The sequence below is a fragment of the Eriocheir sinensis genome, unplaced genomic scaffold (assembly GCF_024679095.1).
Source record: "Eriocheir sinensis breed Jianghai 21 unplaced genomic scaffold, ASM2467909v1 Scaffold488, whole genome shotgun sequence".
NCBI classification, from domain to species: domain Eukaryota; kingdom Metazoa; phylum Arthropoda; class Malacostraca; order Decapoda; family Varunidae; genus Eriocheir; species Eriocheir sinensis.
In genome coordinates, this window is record NW_026111818.1 from 136,880 (window position 1) to 157,782 (window position 20,903).

At 41.8% G+C, this 20,903-nt stretch overlaps 1 protein-coding gene and 1 long non-coding RNA gene across 2 annotated transcripts; one reads left to right on the forward strand and one right to left on the reverse strand.

Annotated features, from left to right (window-relative positions):
* Nucleotides 1-884: 884 nt before the first annotated feature.
* Nucleotides 885-8,998, reverse strand: LOC126992540 (baculoviral IAP repeat-containing protein 7-like). Its single transcript, XM_050851356.1, has 6 exons — nt 8,842-8,998; nt 4,807-5,625; nt 4,234-4,407; nt 3,933-4,078; nt 2,742-3,574; nt 885-2,569 (listed from the first exon to the last, which is right to left on the reverse strand). Exons 2-6 carry the CDS (start codon nt 5,303-5,305, stop codon nt 2,371-2,373), a joined length of 1,851 nt encoding a protein of 616 aa, XP_050707313.1. The 5' UTR covers nt 5,306-5,625; nt 8,842-8,998; the 3' UTR covers nt 885-2,370.
* A 129-nt stretch (nt 8,999-9,127) lies between these two features.
* Nucleotides 9,128-17,202, forward strand: LOC126992543 (uncharacterized). Its single transcript, XR_007746639.1, has 2 exons — nt 9,128-10,300; nt 15,521-17,202. It is a non-coding gene; the product is annotated as an uncharacterized LOC126992543 (long non-coding RNA).
* Nucleotides 17,203-20,903: the final 3,701 nt, after the last annotated feature.

Sequence of the window (20,903 nt, forward strand, 5' to 3'; positions counted from 1 at the left end):
GGAGTGGCGACGCAACACAACCAGATAGTTCATCCCGTGCCCGGTCAAGGATATATATATATATATATATATATATATATATATATATATATATATATATATATATATATATATATGGTAATACTTTATAAGAAGTCCGCCTCCCCCTTCGCCACTCCAGCCCCCCCTACCCCCCCAAGACAAGCCTGGGGAACTGGGGTTTGGGGGAAGCAAAAATCACTGAAAAATGGACTTCCAAAATTTCCCTTGAAAAATCCCTAAATGAAGGAAAATTCCCTAGTCTCGAAAGTGTGAAAAGTCCCAACTTTATCACCTAACAGCCCCCCTGCTCACCAAAGGGGCTGGACCCCACATGTATGATGCACCGGAATTTTTTTTTTTTTTTCGGTGGGGAGCATATTTCTTAACCTTCTCTTCCCATTGTCAGCAGCAGTTGGGAAAGTCTTTCTCTTACGTCTTACTTACCACTTCCTCGCATGAACCTTGCCTGCAGGAGGGACACTGCCTACTGAATGTTGTAAACTGCATGTTCAATTTGGTATACTTGTCACAGGCTACAAGGCTAACACATTACCCAAGCTCCATCAATATCAAGACACTTTGCTTCTCTTCTGTTACCTGCTTGCAGTAAACTTTAGCTGATGGAGAGAAAATTAGTGCAAAGTAATGATGGGGTCGTGGGAAGGGGCACCGATTCCATACTCGCCGTGCAGCTCTTTTGTGTTGACACACACACACACACACACACTAGGATGTAGCTATTGCAATAATTGTATCGTGAGATTCCGAGGTCTTGTACCAGTAACAATAACCCCTCGGCCTACCCTAACCATCGGGGATTAAGACGCGGTTATTTTTAGTCTCCTTTTTTTTGGAAAAAAAAAGAAAAAAAAAAAGTGAATCTTATATGAAGGGAAATACAGCATGTATTATACTATATTTTTTTTAATGATTTATATTTTTATCATTATACTACATTACCTATCATTGCTATTTGCTAGTAAAATTGCTTTATTCTGTATAAATAACATTTAAAGTTTTTTGTTAATATTTTTTGGATATGGGACGCATTAATCCCAGATTTAAATGGGGAAATTCATTTTGGTAAAGTTTTTACGTGTGAGCAAAATTCGTAATGCATTAAGCTCGTAAACAGAGGTATGACTGTATTTGTAAACACATACAAACGCTAGTTGGCAGTCAACATACATGAATAGATTATTCCATTCCCTACATAGTATTCAGTAAAGGATATTCTCACAACTTGAGTAACTCTAAAAATATTTCAATCCAACAAGAGCTTTAGACAGAATGCTTTCAGATACTTCACACACCAAGTAGCATTTAAAGTCAGCATGCACATCGCTTTCTTTGGGTTATAATGCATGAGGCTCATAGATTTGACAAAGCAAGTAGCAATCTAGACACTGAGTACAAATTCACCTTGTCAAAGCAACTAGTTTTTTTATATATGTGCTGCCTATAGGACCTGTAGACTTTCTTAACCATACCTGCATACTGTACTGACCACTCAGCTACCAATCCTTTGGGTTATTCATAACACACTTCAAAAAAACTTTCCTGTCAGGCACACAAGTTGCCTTTCAATGTCATGATACAGAGGAAAGAGCCACATAAGCCAAACATGTATGTCACGACAGCCACTTGAAGTTTGCCTGTGCTGCTAACAAGCTAGGGGCATCTGTAGTGTGGCGACTATGCCTGATACCAGGCCAGGTGATATAGACGACACCCAAGAAAAAGGTGAAATAAAAAAGAAGTATGTTAGACCAAACAAAACGAATCCCCACGCTACCACTCGGATTTTTCGGTCACCGCCGAGTGGCTTAAAACTACCCACATGCTGTCCTGAAGACCACCCATCAACCCGGACTCTAGAGGAAGCTGTCCAAGCGAATCAAGTACGAGTTCCGGGGGGCAGCATGAGCCAATGCAAGATGGCGCCACTATAAACACTCGCCTGCGCCAGAACGGGCTGGGCCGACCATCAGGCCCCACCTGGAAGAAGCCTTGGGCCGACCATCAGGCCCCACCAGGAAGATGCCTACCGGCGCAATAGGCCACAACGTAAAAAAAAAATATATATATATATATATATATATTCAGATGAGTGAGTGAAACTTTGAACGCCATTCACTGACATTCCTAACTGAAAAGTAAAATAAGAAATGACAAACAAGAAAACTAAAAGGCACTCAGAAGATGATACATAATGGCAAACAGTCCTCTATGGCCTTCCTAACAGAAAACTGAAAAAAGATTGATGTAATTTATTGTTTCAACAAATACATCATAAATGGGAGGAAAAGCTGAAGATAAATAAGAAAGCAATAAGATCTTAGAGGGCACTCAGGAAAGGATAGGTTTGATGGCATATTTGATATCCGTGCGACAGATGGGACACTGGGTAAGGACAAGGGCACAAGATGAGCAGGTTGCCATGTGGGTACACGGCAGGAACACCGTGTCTGTCTCAGCATCCATGCACACCTTGCATATGTGGGAGTCTCTGATCTCTATTTCTACAGCTGGGTCTTGGGCTGTTTGATGGGGAAAGAAGACTTGCTTTTAGACTTTATAACCTTGTATGATCCATGTATTATATATATATATGTACAAATAATGCACAAGCTTTTGTTACAATGCATTAATATTATAATTTATAAAAAGGAAACACTTTGTAGGAGCTAATATTTTCAACTTAAGACTTATACGGCTGTGGCTTACCAGCGATTGAAGGCTCAGTAGAGGGGACTGTCTTCTTGGCCAACTTCTCCATCACAGATTCAGGAAAGTTATTGAATGTGGGGAAGGCAGCAGGGGTGACTTTGTGAGGTGAAGCAAATGGAACAGCAGCAAATGGATTCGTGGGAGTGGAGGTTGCGGAGGTGACTAGAGAGGGTTCAGCTGAAGGGTTAGGAGTAGGGGAGGAGGAAGAAGTGGGGTCAGCATTAAGGGCCTGATCTGCCACTCCCATGATGTAGTCTGCTTGACTGAGGACATCATGTGTAGGGGTAATGGGGGAGGACTCAGTCTCCATGGGCTCTTCTATGTTGGATGTTGCTGGGTCATGCTGGGAGGAGAAGCCAGCTGAGGAGAACAAGGAGGAGGACGGAGAGGAAGACAGTGCACCAACAGTGGTAGTGGTGGTGGCGATGGTAGCAATGGGGCTTGAGGAAGATGCTGTAGCCTGCCTTTCGGTTGCTGCCTGCAGGGATGGCATCCTGGCCTCTTGCTGAGATGCTGCCTCTGACTCCGAATTCCTGGCCGATGACTCGTGGAAGGTAGGTCGAGTCTTTTCATCCATGTACTGAAGGACGGCCTCGGTGCAAGCTTCCAGGCTGAAGAAGGGCAGGCCTGTCTGCTCTAGTTTCCTCCGTAGAGCTAGTTTAACTCTGTCAGCTGGATAGCCCATCTTCAGTGTGGCCTTTACGATATCTAACTCCATTAAGGGGTCAAGGTCACTCTCAAAGATGCTCGGCCGGGCAAGGGATGATGAAATGTTTCGGGGGGCTGTTTGTGGTCCCAGGTATGGTGGCTCCTCTCGCCTCACCTGCAGTTTTAGAATATAACTATTTATCTGATTATCATAACCATCTTCAGCTATTAGTAGTACACCTCTTTGTCTGATATTAGTGTATTTCATCATATTCTTTTTCTAGCAAATGCTCTAATTTCATCTCTCCATCCAAATAACAAAAAGATTTCCTCTGAAAATTAGCAAAGTTCCCCCCCGCCCCCCCCAAAAAAAACTTATTTTAATGCGAATACATTGAACAAAAAATAGAGCTGTTTCAATGGAAACTGTACCAGACTAGCATGTGAGATTGAAATTTTTTTGACCAACTAATAGCTCAACAAGCAACAGGCATACTGATAGGTAAAATAATAAGCAAAGGACAGTAACACACCTTATCAATAAATTCCTGACCCTTCTTGACATGCACATAGACACACTCTGGGTACCACCGTGCATGCTCCTCCCATGGGTCATCCTCTTTCTCCCAGTTTCGTAATCCATTACCACAGTGATAGCACCTAACATGGTCACTCAGCCCTGTGAAAGAAAATGGCAGCGTAACGTGAATTTAAATCCAGTCATTGATGAAGAGTACTGGTGATAAGTATCAACTTTCATCATAACCAATCCACTATAGAAATATTGATCAAGTAGTAACATCTCCAATACTTACTCCAATCACCAACACTCACCACAATAAAAGAAACCAGCCTCAGCTAATTCCTTCGGGGTCTGTTTCACCTGGTCTGGCCACCGGATGAAGCTCATCTCACGACTCTCCTGGGAAAGGAAATCTTTTCTCTTGGGGGCTGTGTGTTGCGGAAGATCTATGTTCCGAAAGTCAAGATCTGCCTTTTTTGGGGGTTCTGTGGAGAGAAACAATATCAATCATTATATCATAACTAATCATGCTTCCTGCCTTGAGGAAGGTAGACTAAGTGACACCAAGCAGATAAATTTCATCAGCAGTTTCCTTTACACTACCATGAACAATGGAAAAATATTAGTTTACTCCAAATGTGCTACCACACAATCCAGATAACTGTAGGATATTACACATTAGCATTTGCTGCAAACTGAGCTTAGCTCATGGAAAGAAGCTAAGAACCCAAAGAGAATGTGCTCTTCAGAGGACAGATTGAATGTTAAAAAAAATGGTACTGAAAACAGAAAACAGATGCATTACAATTATCCAATTTCAAAAGGAAAGAAAATGAACATGCTATTAACAAATTATTGTGTACTTTTACAAACAATCTACTCACTGCACTCAGGGTAAGATCCTGGCATGGGCCTTCCCATACCACATACGTCCATGCTGAGAGGGAGGGGAAGGGCAGTCTCTGGGCTTGGGGTGATGTGTGATATGATCATGCTCTGGGCATAGGGAATGTTGCCCACTGGCTCCCCCTTGACGAATGGGCACTGTGGGAAGTGACGCTTGTGTTCCTCCCGAGGGGTGTCTCCATACTCCCACGCCCCCACAATGCCCCGGCAAAACACACAGGCGCAGTGATCTGCCGTCCGCAGGTAATAAAATCCATCACGAGCCAGGTCTTCTGGTTTCAGCCATTTCACAGGCCAATCAATGAATGTCTCCAGCCGCTCTTTCTCAAACCTTAGACTATCGTAGGAGATGAATTTCTTGGTGCGTCCACCTTTTCCCAGGTCAACTTCGCCTGTGATATTGTTATTCTCCCTGAGGGAGCTTACTTGACACACACCACCTTGAAGTTTAGGAGTGTTGAGGCTTGCGTCACCCATCACCACACCTGTGGCACTTATACTAGGACTGTGTGACACTCCCTCCAGGTTATTTAAGGATCTTTCTTTTGGTCAGTTTCTTCAATCTTCACAATGGTAACACTATATAAGTGATTTTTTTATAAACATGTATAAATGATTAATTATACGTGTTTATAAAATTATAAATTAGATCCGTTGAAAGTGTCCTTCCGAATAGAAGACTTTTATATGAATGTGTATAACTTAAGGTCAACTGTCCATGACCTTCATTCGAATATGATGTTGCTTCTAGACTTTGCCTCACATACTCGCCATAATGCATTGAACACTCATTTTACCTGTGGGAGAAAAAAAAATTAGAATCGTGTGTACAATGACCCTAATAATGCACATGAAGTAAACATATGAATACTGAACCTTTGAAAATTACCAAAGAGTAGAGGGCAGGGGGACAGGAATGAATGAATCAATAAACATCGATAATGCATAGGCCAGGTAACAGGGCCATATAGAACTAGGATAGCTTCCCCAATAAGTGGTTGTATTCCTTGGTAAATATACACTTTGGCTACCAAATTAGATTACCATTTCTGCCTTTCTATCAGTTAAGGAACATCCCCCCAACTATATATATATATATATATATATATATATATATATATATATATATATATATATATATATATATATATATATATATATATATATATATATATATATATATATATATATATATATATATATATATATATATATATATATATATATATATATATATATATATATATATATATATATATATATATATATATATATATATATATATATATATATATATATATATATATATATATATATATATATATATATATATATATATATATATATATATATATATATATATATATATATATATATATATATATATATATATATATATATATATATATATATATATATATATATATATATATATATATATATATATATATATATATATATATATATATATATATATATATATATATATATATATATATATATACATTTGTGGTTTTACCATGTAGCAGCGATGAAATTTGTGCTATGAAATAACCCCTCAAAAGTAGATGATACATAATCTGATCACAAATGCTTTGATATATATTATGATATGGTTTGTGGCGATGATTTTTCATTTTTCTATTAGAGGGACCATTAAGAAACATGATCCCTGCTGTTACCAGGTTAAGAATTACCACTCCATCCCCTTCACAATATACTTGCGCCATTATTTGCTTTAATATACAGAAGAAAATAACGTAGAACTCGTAAAGACTGTTTTATTCCAGAAATCGTAATGATCCATGCACGTTCTGGATATTACTGACTTAGAAACTAGTTTGTGGTGTAGTGCTCAGGCTCAGTCTATCTATTGAGGCCTTTGTGAAACAACGACAGTGTACTTAACAATCGAAGCCACCCAACTTTATAATTAATGAGGCTTGCCCCCTGGCCCCTCCCCAAGGTAAAACGCATACAAAAATACATTATAATAATAATAGGTAATTATTGAGAATCACTACGCGCCTCCAAAATACAATATTACGCCTCCATATTATACTTAAGGGACGAAATACATGTCCCTTTACTATAATATGAAGATGGAAAAACTTAAAAGTAAAGAAAAAGTGGTAAAGGTAGTGAAAAGGCATATTATACATACACGCGCTATGTTGGTGTCAGCGGCGGCGGGGAGGTGAGCAGTGTTGTCAACGATTCAGTTAGCGATGGTACGTTTAGTTAGCCATTAGCCCACGCATGTGAGACCAGGTCCACACGCGTGGTTATTATTTTTTTTTTTTAGAACACGCACCTTTACCTAAAGGGTTTTGTGAAGGTTTGGGCCGGGTATAGTATTAGGTAAAGGTGCGTGTTCTAAAAAATAATAATAATAAATAAAATAAAATAACCACGCGTGGCGGACCTAGTCTCACATGCATAGGCTAATAGCTAACTAAGCGTACCTTCACTAACCTAGCGTACCATCACTAACCAGATCGTTGGCAACACTGCTCACTTCCCAATGGCCGCCATCAAAACAAAGCGGCGCGTGTATGTATAATATGCCTTTTCACTACCTTTACCACTTTTTCTTTACTTTTAAGTTTTTCCGCCTTCATATTGTGGTTAAGGGACACGTATTTCGTCCCTTAAGTATAACATGGAGGTGTAATATCGTATTTTGGAGGCGCATAGTGATTCTCAATAATTACCTATAGATAATTATTGAGAATCACTACGTGCTATATTACTATGAAGTGGTGCTCCCAAAGATTAACCGACAATAGTTTTAGTGTACTTTCCTTAAAGTTTTGGAACTAGGGAATTTTACATATTTTAGGGAAATTTTGGAGGCACATATTTCAGCTAATTAGCCTTCCCCCCAAAAAACTTGATTCACCACAGGTCCCCAGGCTTGTTCCGGGGGGCATGAGGGGGCTGGAGTGGCTGTTCGTTACTGCACTGTTTTCAGAATAATAAACTATAACTATATTAACCTCATGTGTGATGGCTAGCTTTACTTCCATATTAGCCCACCATAACAGAAGGAAGAACAATGAAATGTACTCCCAACCAAGCCCATGACTACAAGGTTGATATGTTGTAGATAATATATGAATAACAGAGCCAGGCGAGTAAACCAGGAGAGTAAATCGTCCCGAATGGACAATGGTGGGCTTACCGTGAGGGAAAATTTGGGTGTACGTATTAGGAAAAAGATGCACACACACACACACACACACACAGGCGCCACGTAGTTATTTATATCGATTCACATAATACAAGCTTGTTTGAGCACTCACTTCTTCCTATAAGTTAATAAAGACAACTCTTAACCCTCCCAGCACAACACACACAAAATACAGACCACAGAAGGAAAGGCTGGACCGCTACGCCACCAGATGCAGGGCTAATAATACACTCCTCACCTGATTCAACCTTCATTTACCCACTCCTCTTAAATCCTGTTCACTCCTGGCTCCCTGAACACGTGTAGAGGAAGAAGAGGAAGGAAATAGGTCTCCTGATGTCCTGATTGACCTTCCCTTAAGTTGGTTTGCTGGTCGATGATGACTCACTTCAGGATGGCAACGAGGAAGAGGAGTTGCCTGATGTGACTACTCTACTACGCATATTCTCCTTCCTCTTTTCTAGAATTCCACTTATTTTACTAGGTCTTTAATTGGTGTTATTTGAGCATTATTACACTCGCTATACTGTTTATGAGGATCCCTTGGAGAACGTTTTAGCCATGGAAAGCTTAATTCGTCTGTTTTATCTTAATTTTTATTTCATTCATATATCTGTATAATCATTTGACATTTATTTAATCTTCATTTAATATCATTTCACTTACTTGAAGTCCCTGATATCCATGATAAAACGTACCGTCAGAATTAAGAGAACATAGTATAAATGATCGTTTATCTATTTAACTCTTGTTAATTATATATAGCTCCCTAGCTGTCGTCCATGGTAAAGCAGTCGGAGGAAAAAAGAATTATAATTACCAGTATAAAACAGAACGAGGACGCGTCGAACGTCCCTTACTATATCACAGCTACTCGAAGACTGATCCCGCAGCAGGGAAATACAAGGATTCCAGGAATGCTGACTGGGTCATGTGACGTGACGCAATCGTACGTGCTCCTTCCTGCCAAGCGAACGTTCGGTGGTAGGGTTGCCAGAGATGGTTCGCTTCTCACATTAATAATTTCTAAAGGTTAAAGAGTGGGCCAGTTGAGTTCTAATGAGTGTTTCCTTAGGTTCATGGTACAGAAGAAGGGTCAAACTAACACCAGGGTCATAAAACTACTCCTGGAAATGCCCACAACTCCTACGAAAGCCTTGTCAAATACGTGTTCTTGGGCGGCGAAATGTCTAATACGACCCTTTGCTGTTCTTGATTCTTGATTGTTTTCTTTCAGTAGATGTTTAGCAAATAGTAATTTAATTTTCATGTCTCTGGCATAGCAAGATGAGGCACCAATATCTCCTCTTAGGGCTTTGTTAGCGGCATAAGTTGGAACTTATAATATTGCCCTATCTGTAGACGGAGTTTTCTATTCTCTGTAATTTAGTGATCTCTTCTTCAGTGAATTCCATAATTTCAGCTGAAAAGAGCACTGCTGACAGTGCCCCCTTCCAGTAAGTTTTGCCAATTAGTAATCTGTTACAACATCTTGCTATTACACTGTATGTAATGTTAGCTAGCTCACTAGCTTTTGTTAGTCTTTGTTTTTTGAAGTCATTGTTTATTAATTTTTGACTCCTTGGTATGTTATACTTTGAGTTACAAGAATATTTTCAATACTAATTTCTTGTTTCTGCTATTTGCTGTATATTTTTTTATACTTTCAGCTGCTTCTTCTATTGAGTGTGATATATAGCATCTTCCATTTGACACAAAACCCGGAACCACGTTCGGGGATAAACCCAGACCCAGGGGGCGGATTCTGAAACGAAGTTACGGCGTCGTATCTGCTTAAGGCGCCGCAAGTCCGGTCGTACCGCTTCCGCTGGTATACTCAAAACATCGGCGCGGCCATTTTGAGGAGAGTTACGGCGCCGCAGGTTAAGGCGGGTGTGGGCCGCCCTAAGGGCCGTACTTTAAAAACCTTTCGCCAGGCCTGGCACTGGAGTTCTCCGGGCGATCCGATATTTGGTACCATTAGACGGAATGAACGCTTCGCCGGGCTAAGCCTCGCCAGCGCTGAGGACGAAATAGTAATGGAACTTGCCGCCGAACGAAAGTCCAGGCGGAGGCTTCCTTTCCCGCTGGCGAAAGGCATAAATTTGAATTGTTTTACTATGTCTGCAGTAGCATGAGAAGTTGGACGAATTAGAAAAGACACAATAATTTATTTTTGCAATAACTCAAGCAAGTTTTATAAATATCGATGTATTTACATCTTTTTTCAAGACTATGTAGTATCGCTCCATGAGGATTCAAGACGCCTGCCTCCTCCGGTAAGTGCACTCTGTATTTTCGTTCACATAATTAGGTTAATTTCCATTTTATGCAAGCCTGCGGCTTTGTTTGAATGTTTTGATGAATGCAGCGGTACTGTCGGGTGCATCAAAGGTGTCTCACGCCCGCAGGTGAGCCATAATGAGCTGTGCCAAGGCCACATTCTTGAGTCCTGCCCGGGCTAGTCATATTACTGATTTTATGCAGGATGAGTTAATAAATTGTTATTTTCATCATAATTTCATAATGAAATTTACAAAATGAGTATTCAGAATCATTCGTCAGTTGTGTATTTATAAATTATTGATGGATTTAATAGGCAAAATGTAACAAAAGCTGATGAAGGTATTTCCTGTTTCCTTCGCTGCTACAAGTGGAACATACAGCCTTCATACAGGTATGAAGAAGTGCATATAAACGATGTTTACGTAGTTCTACTACTTATACAACTGTAAGAAGTGAATGAACTACCAGTAAGATGTTTAGTAATACAGTAACTAGGAAGTTTGGAGAAAACTTGTGAGAGGGCTTCCCGCTGCCTCTTGCAATGATACATTTTTATTATGTGGAGTTGCAAAGAACTAGTAAGTAGATAGGTATGTTGCCATGTTCCTATGCACTCATACTTTATGGACAGCATCACAATTGAAGACGGGGTAAATATATATGCATGCAGTATACGCGCACGACACCATTTTCCTCATATTTGCCTTCCTTTATCCTACAGACTTTGGGATGCACCCCCCATCCTTCGCAACGTATAGTATCTTGCACGCGTGGGTGAGCAGGGACATCACTGTGTTGCAAGTGTTGTATATATACTATAGTGCTGATAAATGTTAAAGGTAACTTTTCACAAAAATAGTGTTAGCTTGCATGTAGAATACAGCATAGTCTGAATGTCTGAGGTTATGAACAAAGGTAGGTTAGGTTTGTGTCAGTGCTATTAGCATTAGTAGTTCCTCTTCCGAAAAGTTCGGCCTCCTTTTCTTCGTAGGGGGCAAGGTAGGGGGTGAGGAGAGAGGCTCCATTGTCGTGAGGGTGGGCACCGCGGGAACGTTCGCACAACAGCTAATTTGTGTTTACATCCCGCGATTGGTCGACGCTTCCTATTTGCCGACTAGAACTTGCCCCTGATTGGCCACCGAGACGCGGCCGCCTTGCAGCAGCGCGCGCCCTAAGGTCGCCTTACGGCGGCCTTAAGGGGGGCGGCTACGGGGTATTTTTGGCCGAATATTTTTGAAATCTGAGAAATTCTTTTTCTTCGCTCACTGTGGCCGAGATAGCCTAAATTATCAAGTGGTAAGGTTTGTTTTGGTCAAATTAAATCCCTTACGGCCGGGAAGCCATGTTTAAATACCCCGCGCGGTTGCGTCAGAGGCCTGAGTCACGCGGTTACACACGTGGTGTCATTCAATGCTTATATACGCGTAAATTTTCAATAAAAAATGATTTCTTCTTTATGAATCTGCATCACTGGGCATCTCAGAGAGGGTGGATGGAGTGAGTCATGCTGCCCGAGGGCCGAGAGGACTGTAGATCACGCGTCACAACTTTGGCTATGAGGATGGGAACATAATATTACATATGTTTGGTTCTCAAGAAAGATTACAAGAATCTCTTCACTGGCAAGACCTTGAAAGAGCCAGACATGCAACACCCAAGTCCAAAAAGAAAAGAAAACAGCAGAAGAAGGATGAAGAATACCAGCCTGGAGAATATTGATAAAATCTGGCGACAATGAGAAAGGTGGCGCCTTTTGACACCCTCACATACCAGTGAATAATACTTTCTCAACACTGAGAAAGGGGACCAGATGCCTTATCAATATCTCCAGTCAATCAGCAAGGTTTGCACAATCATGTGTGAAAATTTCATCTCAATCGGACAATTATGAAGGGCATGACAGGGGTAAATGCAAAAAAACAATTTAGGAGCCGATTTCTCAAAAGTTGGTTTTTTACACTTCAAAAAATTTCAAAAAATCAGTAAATCATCTGACTGACAATTGTTAGGTATCAATAAAAACTTCAATCAAAGGCCGATTTTTTTATTGGAATAGATTTTTCAATATGGCCATAGAAAACGGGATACAGAGCGGAGAAAATCAAGTGTGAAAAAAAAATTTAAAAATTTTCTCTCAAAGATAAAAGCAAAAATCAAAAATCTGTTCCCGACAAAATGTAGATATATAATCGAAGTTTCATTGGTAATTTTTTCAAAGTGATTGACTTAAAAATAAAGCCTGTGAAACAAATTGAAAAAAAACGCGTTTTACCTCAGTGCCCCCTATCATTCACTCAATCTCCATGAAATTCACTATACACTCCTCATTAACACCAACAAACAACATAATAAAATTTCAAGGCTATTGGACCTACCAAAAGAGCTGTAGGGGGGGGGGTAGTCGCCCCCCTTAAAAAGTTTTGAGTATGTGAAAGGAATGCCGAGATACGGCGCCGTAGCGCGGCCGTAGCCAACGGCGCCTTAGTGAAGTTAAGGCAGCGCGCGGGCCTTAACTTCCGGCCCTTCTCAGAATCCGCCCCCAGGTCCGGAAATGGAACGCATTTTTAGGCGGATATGTAAACAAACATTCTTCCTCTTCTTCTTTTGACCTGTCCTCCTCCTCTCGGGCGTCTCTCCTGTTTATTCACACCCTTTTCCTTTCAATTGTGCTGTGTAGCTTAATTTTTCTTCACTGCAATATACTATCACACTTTACTTTTCAGTTTGTTGCTGGAATAACTTACTGACATTGCTTATCCGTGCACTTATTCAAGCATTTGTGCCCTTTTTTCCAGCACTGCATCTCCATCCAACACGTACCGTGCGATGGCCCCGTTGTCCTCCTCTAGCCTCTTAGCCCACTCCTCCCTGGTGCTACTAATAACTCCCCTCTCTGCCTCTCATGGTTGCTGCATTCTGCTATTGGATGTTCCACTGATTCTTTCTCCCCTGTCCTACAGCTACAGTTCTGGTTTCCCCCTTCCCTATTCCTGCCATTTAGCTGCGGGGTTCTCGTTCTTGCTTTAAACATCAACCTGCTCCCCCAGTCTCCTACATGCCAGTCTACTCCCTCTAGCTTCTGTGTCTTGCTGTACCATCTTAATGTCGACTCTTTTACTCTAAAATTCATAGGCCCAGCCTAGGCAGATGGCACACCACCTGTTCATCTTCCCTTTTTTACAACAAAGAAGGCAGCTCAAGGGCACAAAAAAAAGAAAACAATAAAAAAAAGCCCACTACTCCCTGCTCCCAAAAAAATAATTAAAAGAGGTGGCCGAAAGAAAGATCAATTTCGGGAGGAGAGGTGTCCTGATACCCTATCAGGCTGATGGATAAATAGGTTTTCTGGGAAAGCAAACTCTTTTAACTTAGACATTAGATACTTGCCTGTGTCCCAGGGTAATAGGTTCTCACTTGACGCAGGCTTAAGGGCCAGAGACAAATAAGCGCTGATGAACAACACACTTGTGAGACCAACACTAGCATGCTGTTCCACGGTGTGGGATCCTTACACACACACACACACACACACACACACAAACATTTATAAGTTAGCACTAATCAACACCAAGGTGGCTCGGTTCATTATAAACAATGAACTTGAACACCAGGCATCATAACACAGATCAAACAACAGATTAATATGTAACCTCTTCACATGTGCAGACAAGCACACACTTAAAATTCTGTACAACTGTCTTGCCATATCTGCAGCCCAACTCATGGGATAGCTGTCACCCGACAAAGGTCCATGGTCCCTCCACGGATGGGGGCGGTGTCACGGGCAAAATTATGCCCGGACATCCACATGCCTCTGTTATCTTAGCTCAAGCTCGTGTATGTGGGGTTCTTTTCGACTGATATGGCGTCTAGAACTAGCATGATCATCATTCTTTATTATGATGACAAAGACCATGTCAAAATTCATTTTTCTCAGAAAATAGGATACCAATCACATATACATCAATATATTTCCACAGGTGAATACCTGAGATTCATTAATAATGACAGGGGAAGGAAAAATATAGGCCCCTGTCATCGACAAAATTGAGTCTGGGTGCATGGACGTTCGTGGAAGTGCAACGGTTGCCAAGATCCACTTAACAATTCGCCGCCCGAGCATACATATTTGACACAATTTTCGTAGCTGTGGGTATTTTCAGGAGTAATATAATGACCCTGTATGACAGCTTGACCCTTCTTCTGTACATCAAAGTTCCCAAGTCCTTGGAAGTGTGCTCAAGGAGTCCCAGGCGTGCGAGAAACCTTGGAACTCTGCCTATCTCGCTCGCCGCCTTGGGAGGCCGTGCGCGGTCTCCCGAGTCCCGAGTCCCAAGCGTTGCCAATCTTCCGCGTCGCTTTTACGTGTAATATGTCTTCAGTTAACCTAAATTACACTTCTTATGTATAATTATGGAATTATAAATATAAAAAAATGATATTTAGTTGAAATACAGCGATAGTATCTTCATTGTAAGGAATATGTGCACGTATTTTTGTTTCGTCTGCATCTTCAACGGCACCACGTGCTCTTGCCCTTGCTGTCTCTTCGTATCGGCACACCCTGTAAAATAAAACAACACAAGCAGTATCCATTACAAATCTTCCAATTCCCTATTTCTTGCACACCACATCTTTTCCAGAAAACTCTTCATGGCTTCTATAATTTTATCATTTGCTTCATCACTCAGTCCCAGCAGCAGCAGCATCCATTCCCTTTCTGTCCTTGCAATCCTCCCATTCACATCCCAGCCCATCTCGTCCCGGCAGCGGATGCGGGAGCTCAAACCCGGATCCTTTCGCCCGGGACCACCACTCCTGCGCCCCCCCTCAGCCCTGCTGCTACCTGCTTCCGGAGTGTTGGATCCTACCCCTTCCACCCACTATCCTGGAGCCATTGTCCGTCCCACTCCCCGTCTCCTCGCCCTCGCGCCCACTCCACAACGCCCCACCACCCCGCCCCCACAGCCCCTCGGCAACACTGATCCCCTCCCGCGCATCCCCCCTCAACCACCTCACCCTGCCCACCCACACACACAGAGGGCCACCCACTCCCCGCCCACCCACCTCTAGGTCCCCATCTCACTCAGTGCCCCCTCATCATCTCCGTCCTTTCTCTCCGGTACCTCCCACACACATTTACTCCACTGCCCAAGATTCCACTCCCTCCGCACCACCCTCACAGCATCCTTAACCAGTCTCCGTATTCACAGGCCAACCCAAGAGGACCTGCTGGGCAGCGACGCCCTCAGCCTCAACACTGCCTTCCACGCCCTCAAGTGCACGCAAACCTTCCTGCAGAAGTCGGGGCAACTCGACAGGATCTAACTCCCACCCTGGTGACAGGACGGCCAACACATCTCTAACAAAAGCTTAGCCTCTGTTGTTTTGCCCAGTCATGAGTCCCCTCATACTCCTCCCACGTCTCACTTAGTTGCTTCCTCTGCCTCTAACCTTGAAGTATGTTCAAAAGATGGGAACCCTAAAAAAAAACTCACATAGAACTTCCTTCTCCGCAAAATCTGAGTAATTCTTCTGTAAATAACCTCTTCATTACTTTTGTTCTTTTGAATCTCAACTGTTTAATCAATAAAGTTAACTTTTTGGCAGAGTTCGTTTCTAGTCACAGTATTGGGGTATGTTGTGTTTGTGAAACTTGGTTAACTTGCAATGTTTCTGATCCAGTTATCAGTATATTGGGTTATAAATTTTTCCGAAATGACTCTCCCTTAAATCTAAGAATTCACGGTGTTGGGATTTACATTCGTGATGATATTAAAGTGGGGAAAACTTATTCAGATCATCCGAATACTGTTGGGGTATTTTTGCCTGATTTTGGCGTTACTATATTAGCAGTTTACAGGCCCCCAAGTAATTCTTTGAAAGATAATATTGCTCCTGTTTCATACCTGGAATCTTTCTGTGTTGGTAAAGAATTAATACAGGTTGGTGACTTTAATCTCCCTACTGTTGTCTGGTCCACTGAGGTTCCTTATTGCACTTCCTCTATTGATATTAGATTTCTAGATTTGTTTACATCTTTGGGTCTCATGCAGTGGGTTACGCAAAATACCTATGTCCGGTCTAATAATATACTTGATTTGGTCTTTACATCTGAAGATGATAGAATTTCCCATGTTGATATAATAGACCCCTTTCCAGGTTGTGACCATTTTCCAGTTTTGTTTGAGTATTTATTTAGTTCTAATCCAAACATTAATAATGTACATAACAACTTTGACTTTTATAATGGCAACTACACCTTGTTAAACCATCACATTTTGAATTTTGATTGGGATAATGAATTCCTTGGCTTAGATATTGAACAATCATATTTAAGATTTAAAAGTTTAATGCTTAATGCCATTCAGCTATTTATTCCAGTTAAGAAGACAACAGGAGTCAGGAAACCTCCTTGGGCAAAATCTATACCTCCTTCTCTAAAACGGCATAAACGACAAGTATGGTTGGAGTATAAGGATGCTCGGACAAAGTTTGGCAGATCTTCCCCAATAGCCTTGAGGTTGTGGCATTCTTTTAAGACAATATCTCTTCAATATAAAGATGCTGTCCATCAATCTGTAATTAAATATGAAAGATCTTTAGTTTCTCCCGGAAATCCTGATGTTAAATGTTTTCACTCCTATCTTCGTAGCAAGAAGGTTCAGCGTCCTACTATTGGACCGCTGTCGAGTTGTCGAGTTGTTTCAGAGACCATTTGGCTTAGATAATTTTTTTCTAAAAATTCGATCATTCTATGTGACTCGCCTTCTGTACCTGACAATGTCGCCCAGTCGATATGGGGGAGGTTAAAGTCTTCTAATATCAGTGAGTCGCTGTTATTAAGTGACTGTCTTAAAATGCTGTACATTTCAAGGTCGCCATTGAGTGATTGCCCTGGAGGCCTGTAGGTGACAGATATATTTCAATTAACCTTTGCAATGTTTACTCGCACGCACAAATGTTCAATGTTACTGTCTCCTGGTGTTCTGTCAGTGGGTTGCAAATAGCTTTTGACAAAAAGGGCGACACCACCGCCTCTACGGTTTATACGATCTTTGTTGAAGAGTCTGTAGCCATCTATGTTATATTCTGTACTTAAATCAATATTTGTGGTGTCGATAAATGTTTTGGTTATAGCAATTACGTCAAAATTTTCTGACAGAGCAAGACATCTCAGTTCATCAAACTTGTTTCTTAGGCTACGCGCATTGAAACTAAGGACTCTTAGGTTATCTTGAAGTTTGGTAATAGAGGTGGAGGCACTGGCGGGTTCAAGGTTACGAGTTTGCTGCGATGAATGGCGTCTATTTACACGGGCGGGGTGGAGGGACATGGCTGAGGGTCGTTTTTTGATCGGGAGAGAGAGAGAGAGAGAGAGAGAGAGAGAGAGAGAGAGAGAGAGACACTCCATGTGAGTGTTGCCTTTCAGAGTGCAAATATTTTTCAAATATGTATTTGTTTTCCATATGACAAAACGAAAGGCATATCATATGCATATTGTACAAGGTTTCATAACCACAACACAACACCCACCAAAAAACGCTAGAAATGGGGAGAGTAAGTAATGGAAATTAGAATGTGTTCATATTAGCAGGGTCGAAGAGCCATAAGACTGCTATCACAAAATTAATGGAGCAGGAACTACAAAATTGAAAACTAATAAAAAAAAGACAATATTCATGTTAGCAGAGTCAAGGAGGCGGCATATACGGTGTGTAACATGATATCAGTATATGTAGACATTTTAAAGATGTAATTTATCAGAAAAAGAATGGGAGGAGGGCGACATTCTGATGCTCTAATGTCTTGAGAGCAACTGACGTATCTCTTACGTCTGACGCTTTACAGGTTAATAATACCCAAAAGAGCCTCTGGAGAAACATTGTAAGCATCGGGTGTGAAAAGAAACAAAATTTGAGCGTCCTTTATATTTATTCAAAATAAAATGTACTGACATGGTATTGACAATTTACAGTTTACTGAATTCTGTGAAAAGTTTGCCATGTTATTTGAAACGGTCCCCAAATTCCTTTACTAAAATAGGGACAGGAGATTAGCATCACAGATATACAGGGTTAACAGCATATGGAAAAAGGTGGGCTTTCCTTTCTGCCTTTAACCACTCCAGTATGGTTAACCAGGTACCCTTTAAGGCTGGGTGAGCCAGCAGGCCAACCCCTAGGCTCACCCAGTCTTAAAGGGTACCTGGTATCCTATTTTTGAAGAATCCCCTGCCAAGGGTAAGATTGAACCAGGGTTCCCAGCATCATAATCACTTTACCAACTGAGCCATTGCACCCCCATAATGTTAATACCAATGCCACAATTGTGGCTCATTTGCTGGTAATGCAAATTTGATCTCATCTGCTTAAGTTTCAGAGACTTGAGCAATTTGGGTTTCATGCCTGGTGAGTCAACAGCTGACCAGATACTATTACTTAGCATCCATGAGAACGCATACTTGCGTTTCAACAGGGGCTACTCGCAGCCTATGTCTATATGAAGAAGGAATTAGACTTGGTGCATCATGAGGCTCTCTGGAACATTCTGGAAGGATTATTGACCTGATAACTGGCCTTTACTTTGGGACAGATGTAGTGCAGCGACTAGGCCTGATGGGTGAGCCTCCCATAACCCACTCAGCGAGGGGGGTACCTCTTTGGCCGACTGGTAAGGTAGTGACTCTCCCGTCACGCTGGTCGCGGGTTCAATCCTGGGCAGCCGGAAAAAGCTCTCTAGTTGTCTTGATTAATTTCTCGTGTGTTTCGATACGCACAGAGGACGTGTGGGACCGGGAGTAGTAGAAAAAGGAAAAATCTTGGCATTTCATTGAGTGCTAGGAAGTGTGGGGTAAGGGGTTTTAATTTCTTCCTGTCAATTCAGTGGTCGAGTGCTCCAGTCTGGGGGACATGCAAGAGCAGCGCCTCTCCCGGTGTCGGGGTGGAGATGGGAGTTTCTCTCTGGTGCTGGGGAGAAGGCACTCTCCCCAGGACAAGGTTATAGACTACCCCCAGGAGGAAGGTAGTCTCCATTTGCTGTAGCTTTACAGCCAAGGGCAGTTGCTTTTAAATTGTTTTTAGAATTTCTATTATGCACCTAAATTTTTCATTATTTTAACTTTTATAATTTATAATTTTTTAGTCATTTCATTCGGCGCCATATGACTAATGCAGTTGCAGCGCCATGATTTTGGCCCAATCAATCAACCCTGTTAATTCAGGAGTGAGGCAGGGGTGCGTCCTTGGTCCATCACTTTTCAACGCTTGCATGGACTAGGCAATATGCAAAGTTGTTGATTCAAGTCATTACAGAGCATCTGATGGTGACATCAAGATCACTGACTTGTTTTTGCTGTTGATGCTGTACTTAATAAAATTGCTAGAGGTTATGGTGATGGCTCTTGAAGTGGTGCCTGAGAAGATGAAGACACTGGGACTGAAGGTCTCCTGGGCTAAAACCAGGGTCCAGTCATTTGGAGGCTTTCTGGATGACAGTTCATTTTGTTCATGCATGTGACCTAGAGGATATTGAGGTCACCAAATGTTTCACATACCTTGGTAGTGTAGTGCTTAACAGTGGCAGGTCTTGCCAGGAGGTCATTTGACAGATTGGCCAGGCCCACAGTGTTATGCACTTGCTCAACATGAGTATATGAAGTTGTCAATATATGTGCAGGCTTGTGCTCCATGTCCCCACCTGTGTCCCCCTGTCTTACTGTAAGGGTGTGAGACATGGACACTGAACAATGAATTGGAGAGGTGTGTTGATGCTTTAGGTACCAAGTGCCTTCACAGGATCATGGGGTATTGTTGGGCTGACCATGCTGAATCAGCAATTATTTCATGTAACTTAATTGCGGTCTGTTACCAGATGAGTTCATGAACACCAACTTTGGCTAAAAGGGCACGTGGCACACTTCCTGGATGTCAATTTCTGCGCAAGACATCCCCAACTCATGGCTGGGGCAAGTTGATCAATTCTGCCAAGAGTGGCTCAGAATGGGAAGGGTAACTGGGTGGGGACTTGCTCAGATGGACCCCCGGGGGTGAAGGCAGCAGGTGAGTGAAGCAGTGCACCCCCTGGTGTATGCTCCCCGTTAGTTAGTTAATATAATGATATTAATTTAATGTTGGGGCAGACCCAATCATGAATAAATATTAACTAATGAACCAGTGGGGGCATGTTGCTTCACTCGCCCGCTGCCTCCACCCCCGATGGTCCCTCTGAGTGAGCCCCCTTGCAGTTACCCTTTCCACTCTAAGCCACTCTTGGCAGGATCAATCAACTTGCCCCAGTCACCATGTCTCACAGCCATACAGCATGTGACTTGAAGTTCAGAATTTTTGTCTGCCTGCATAGATATCGATGACGCCATATACTCACGTTGAGCGAGCCCTTAACACCATGGGCCAGGCTAATTCATTGAGTGACTTCTTGGGAAGACCCATCATTGTTATGCACTACGCTACCAAGGTAAGTGAAACTTTTGGTGACTTTATGTTCTCCCCACATGCACGAAGACTGAACTGTGTTATTCATTAAACCTCCATATGACTGGACCATGGTTTTGGCCCGGAAGACCTTCACTCCCAG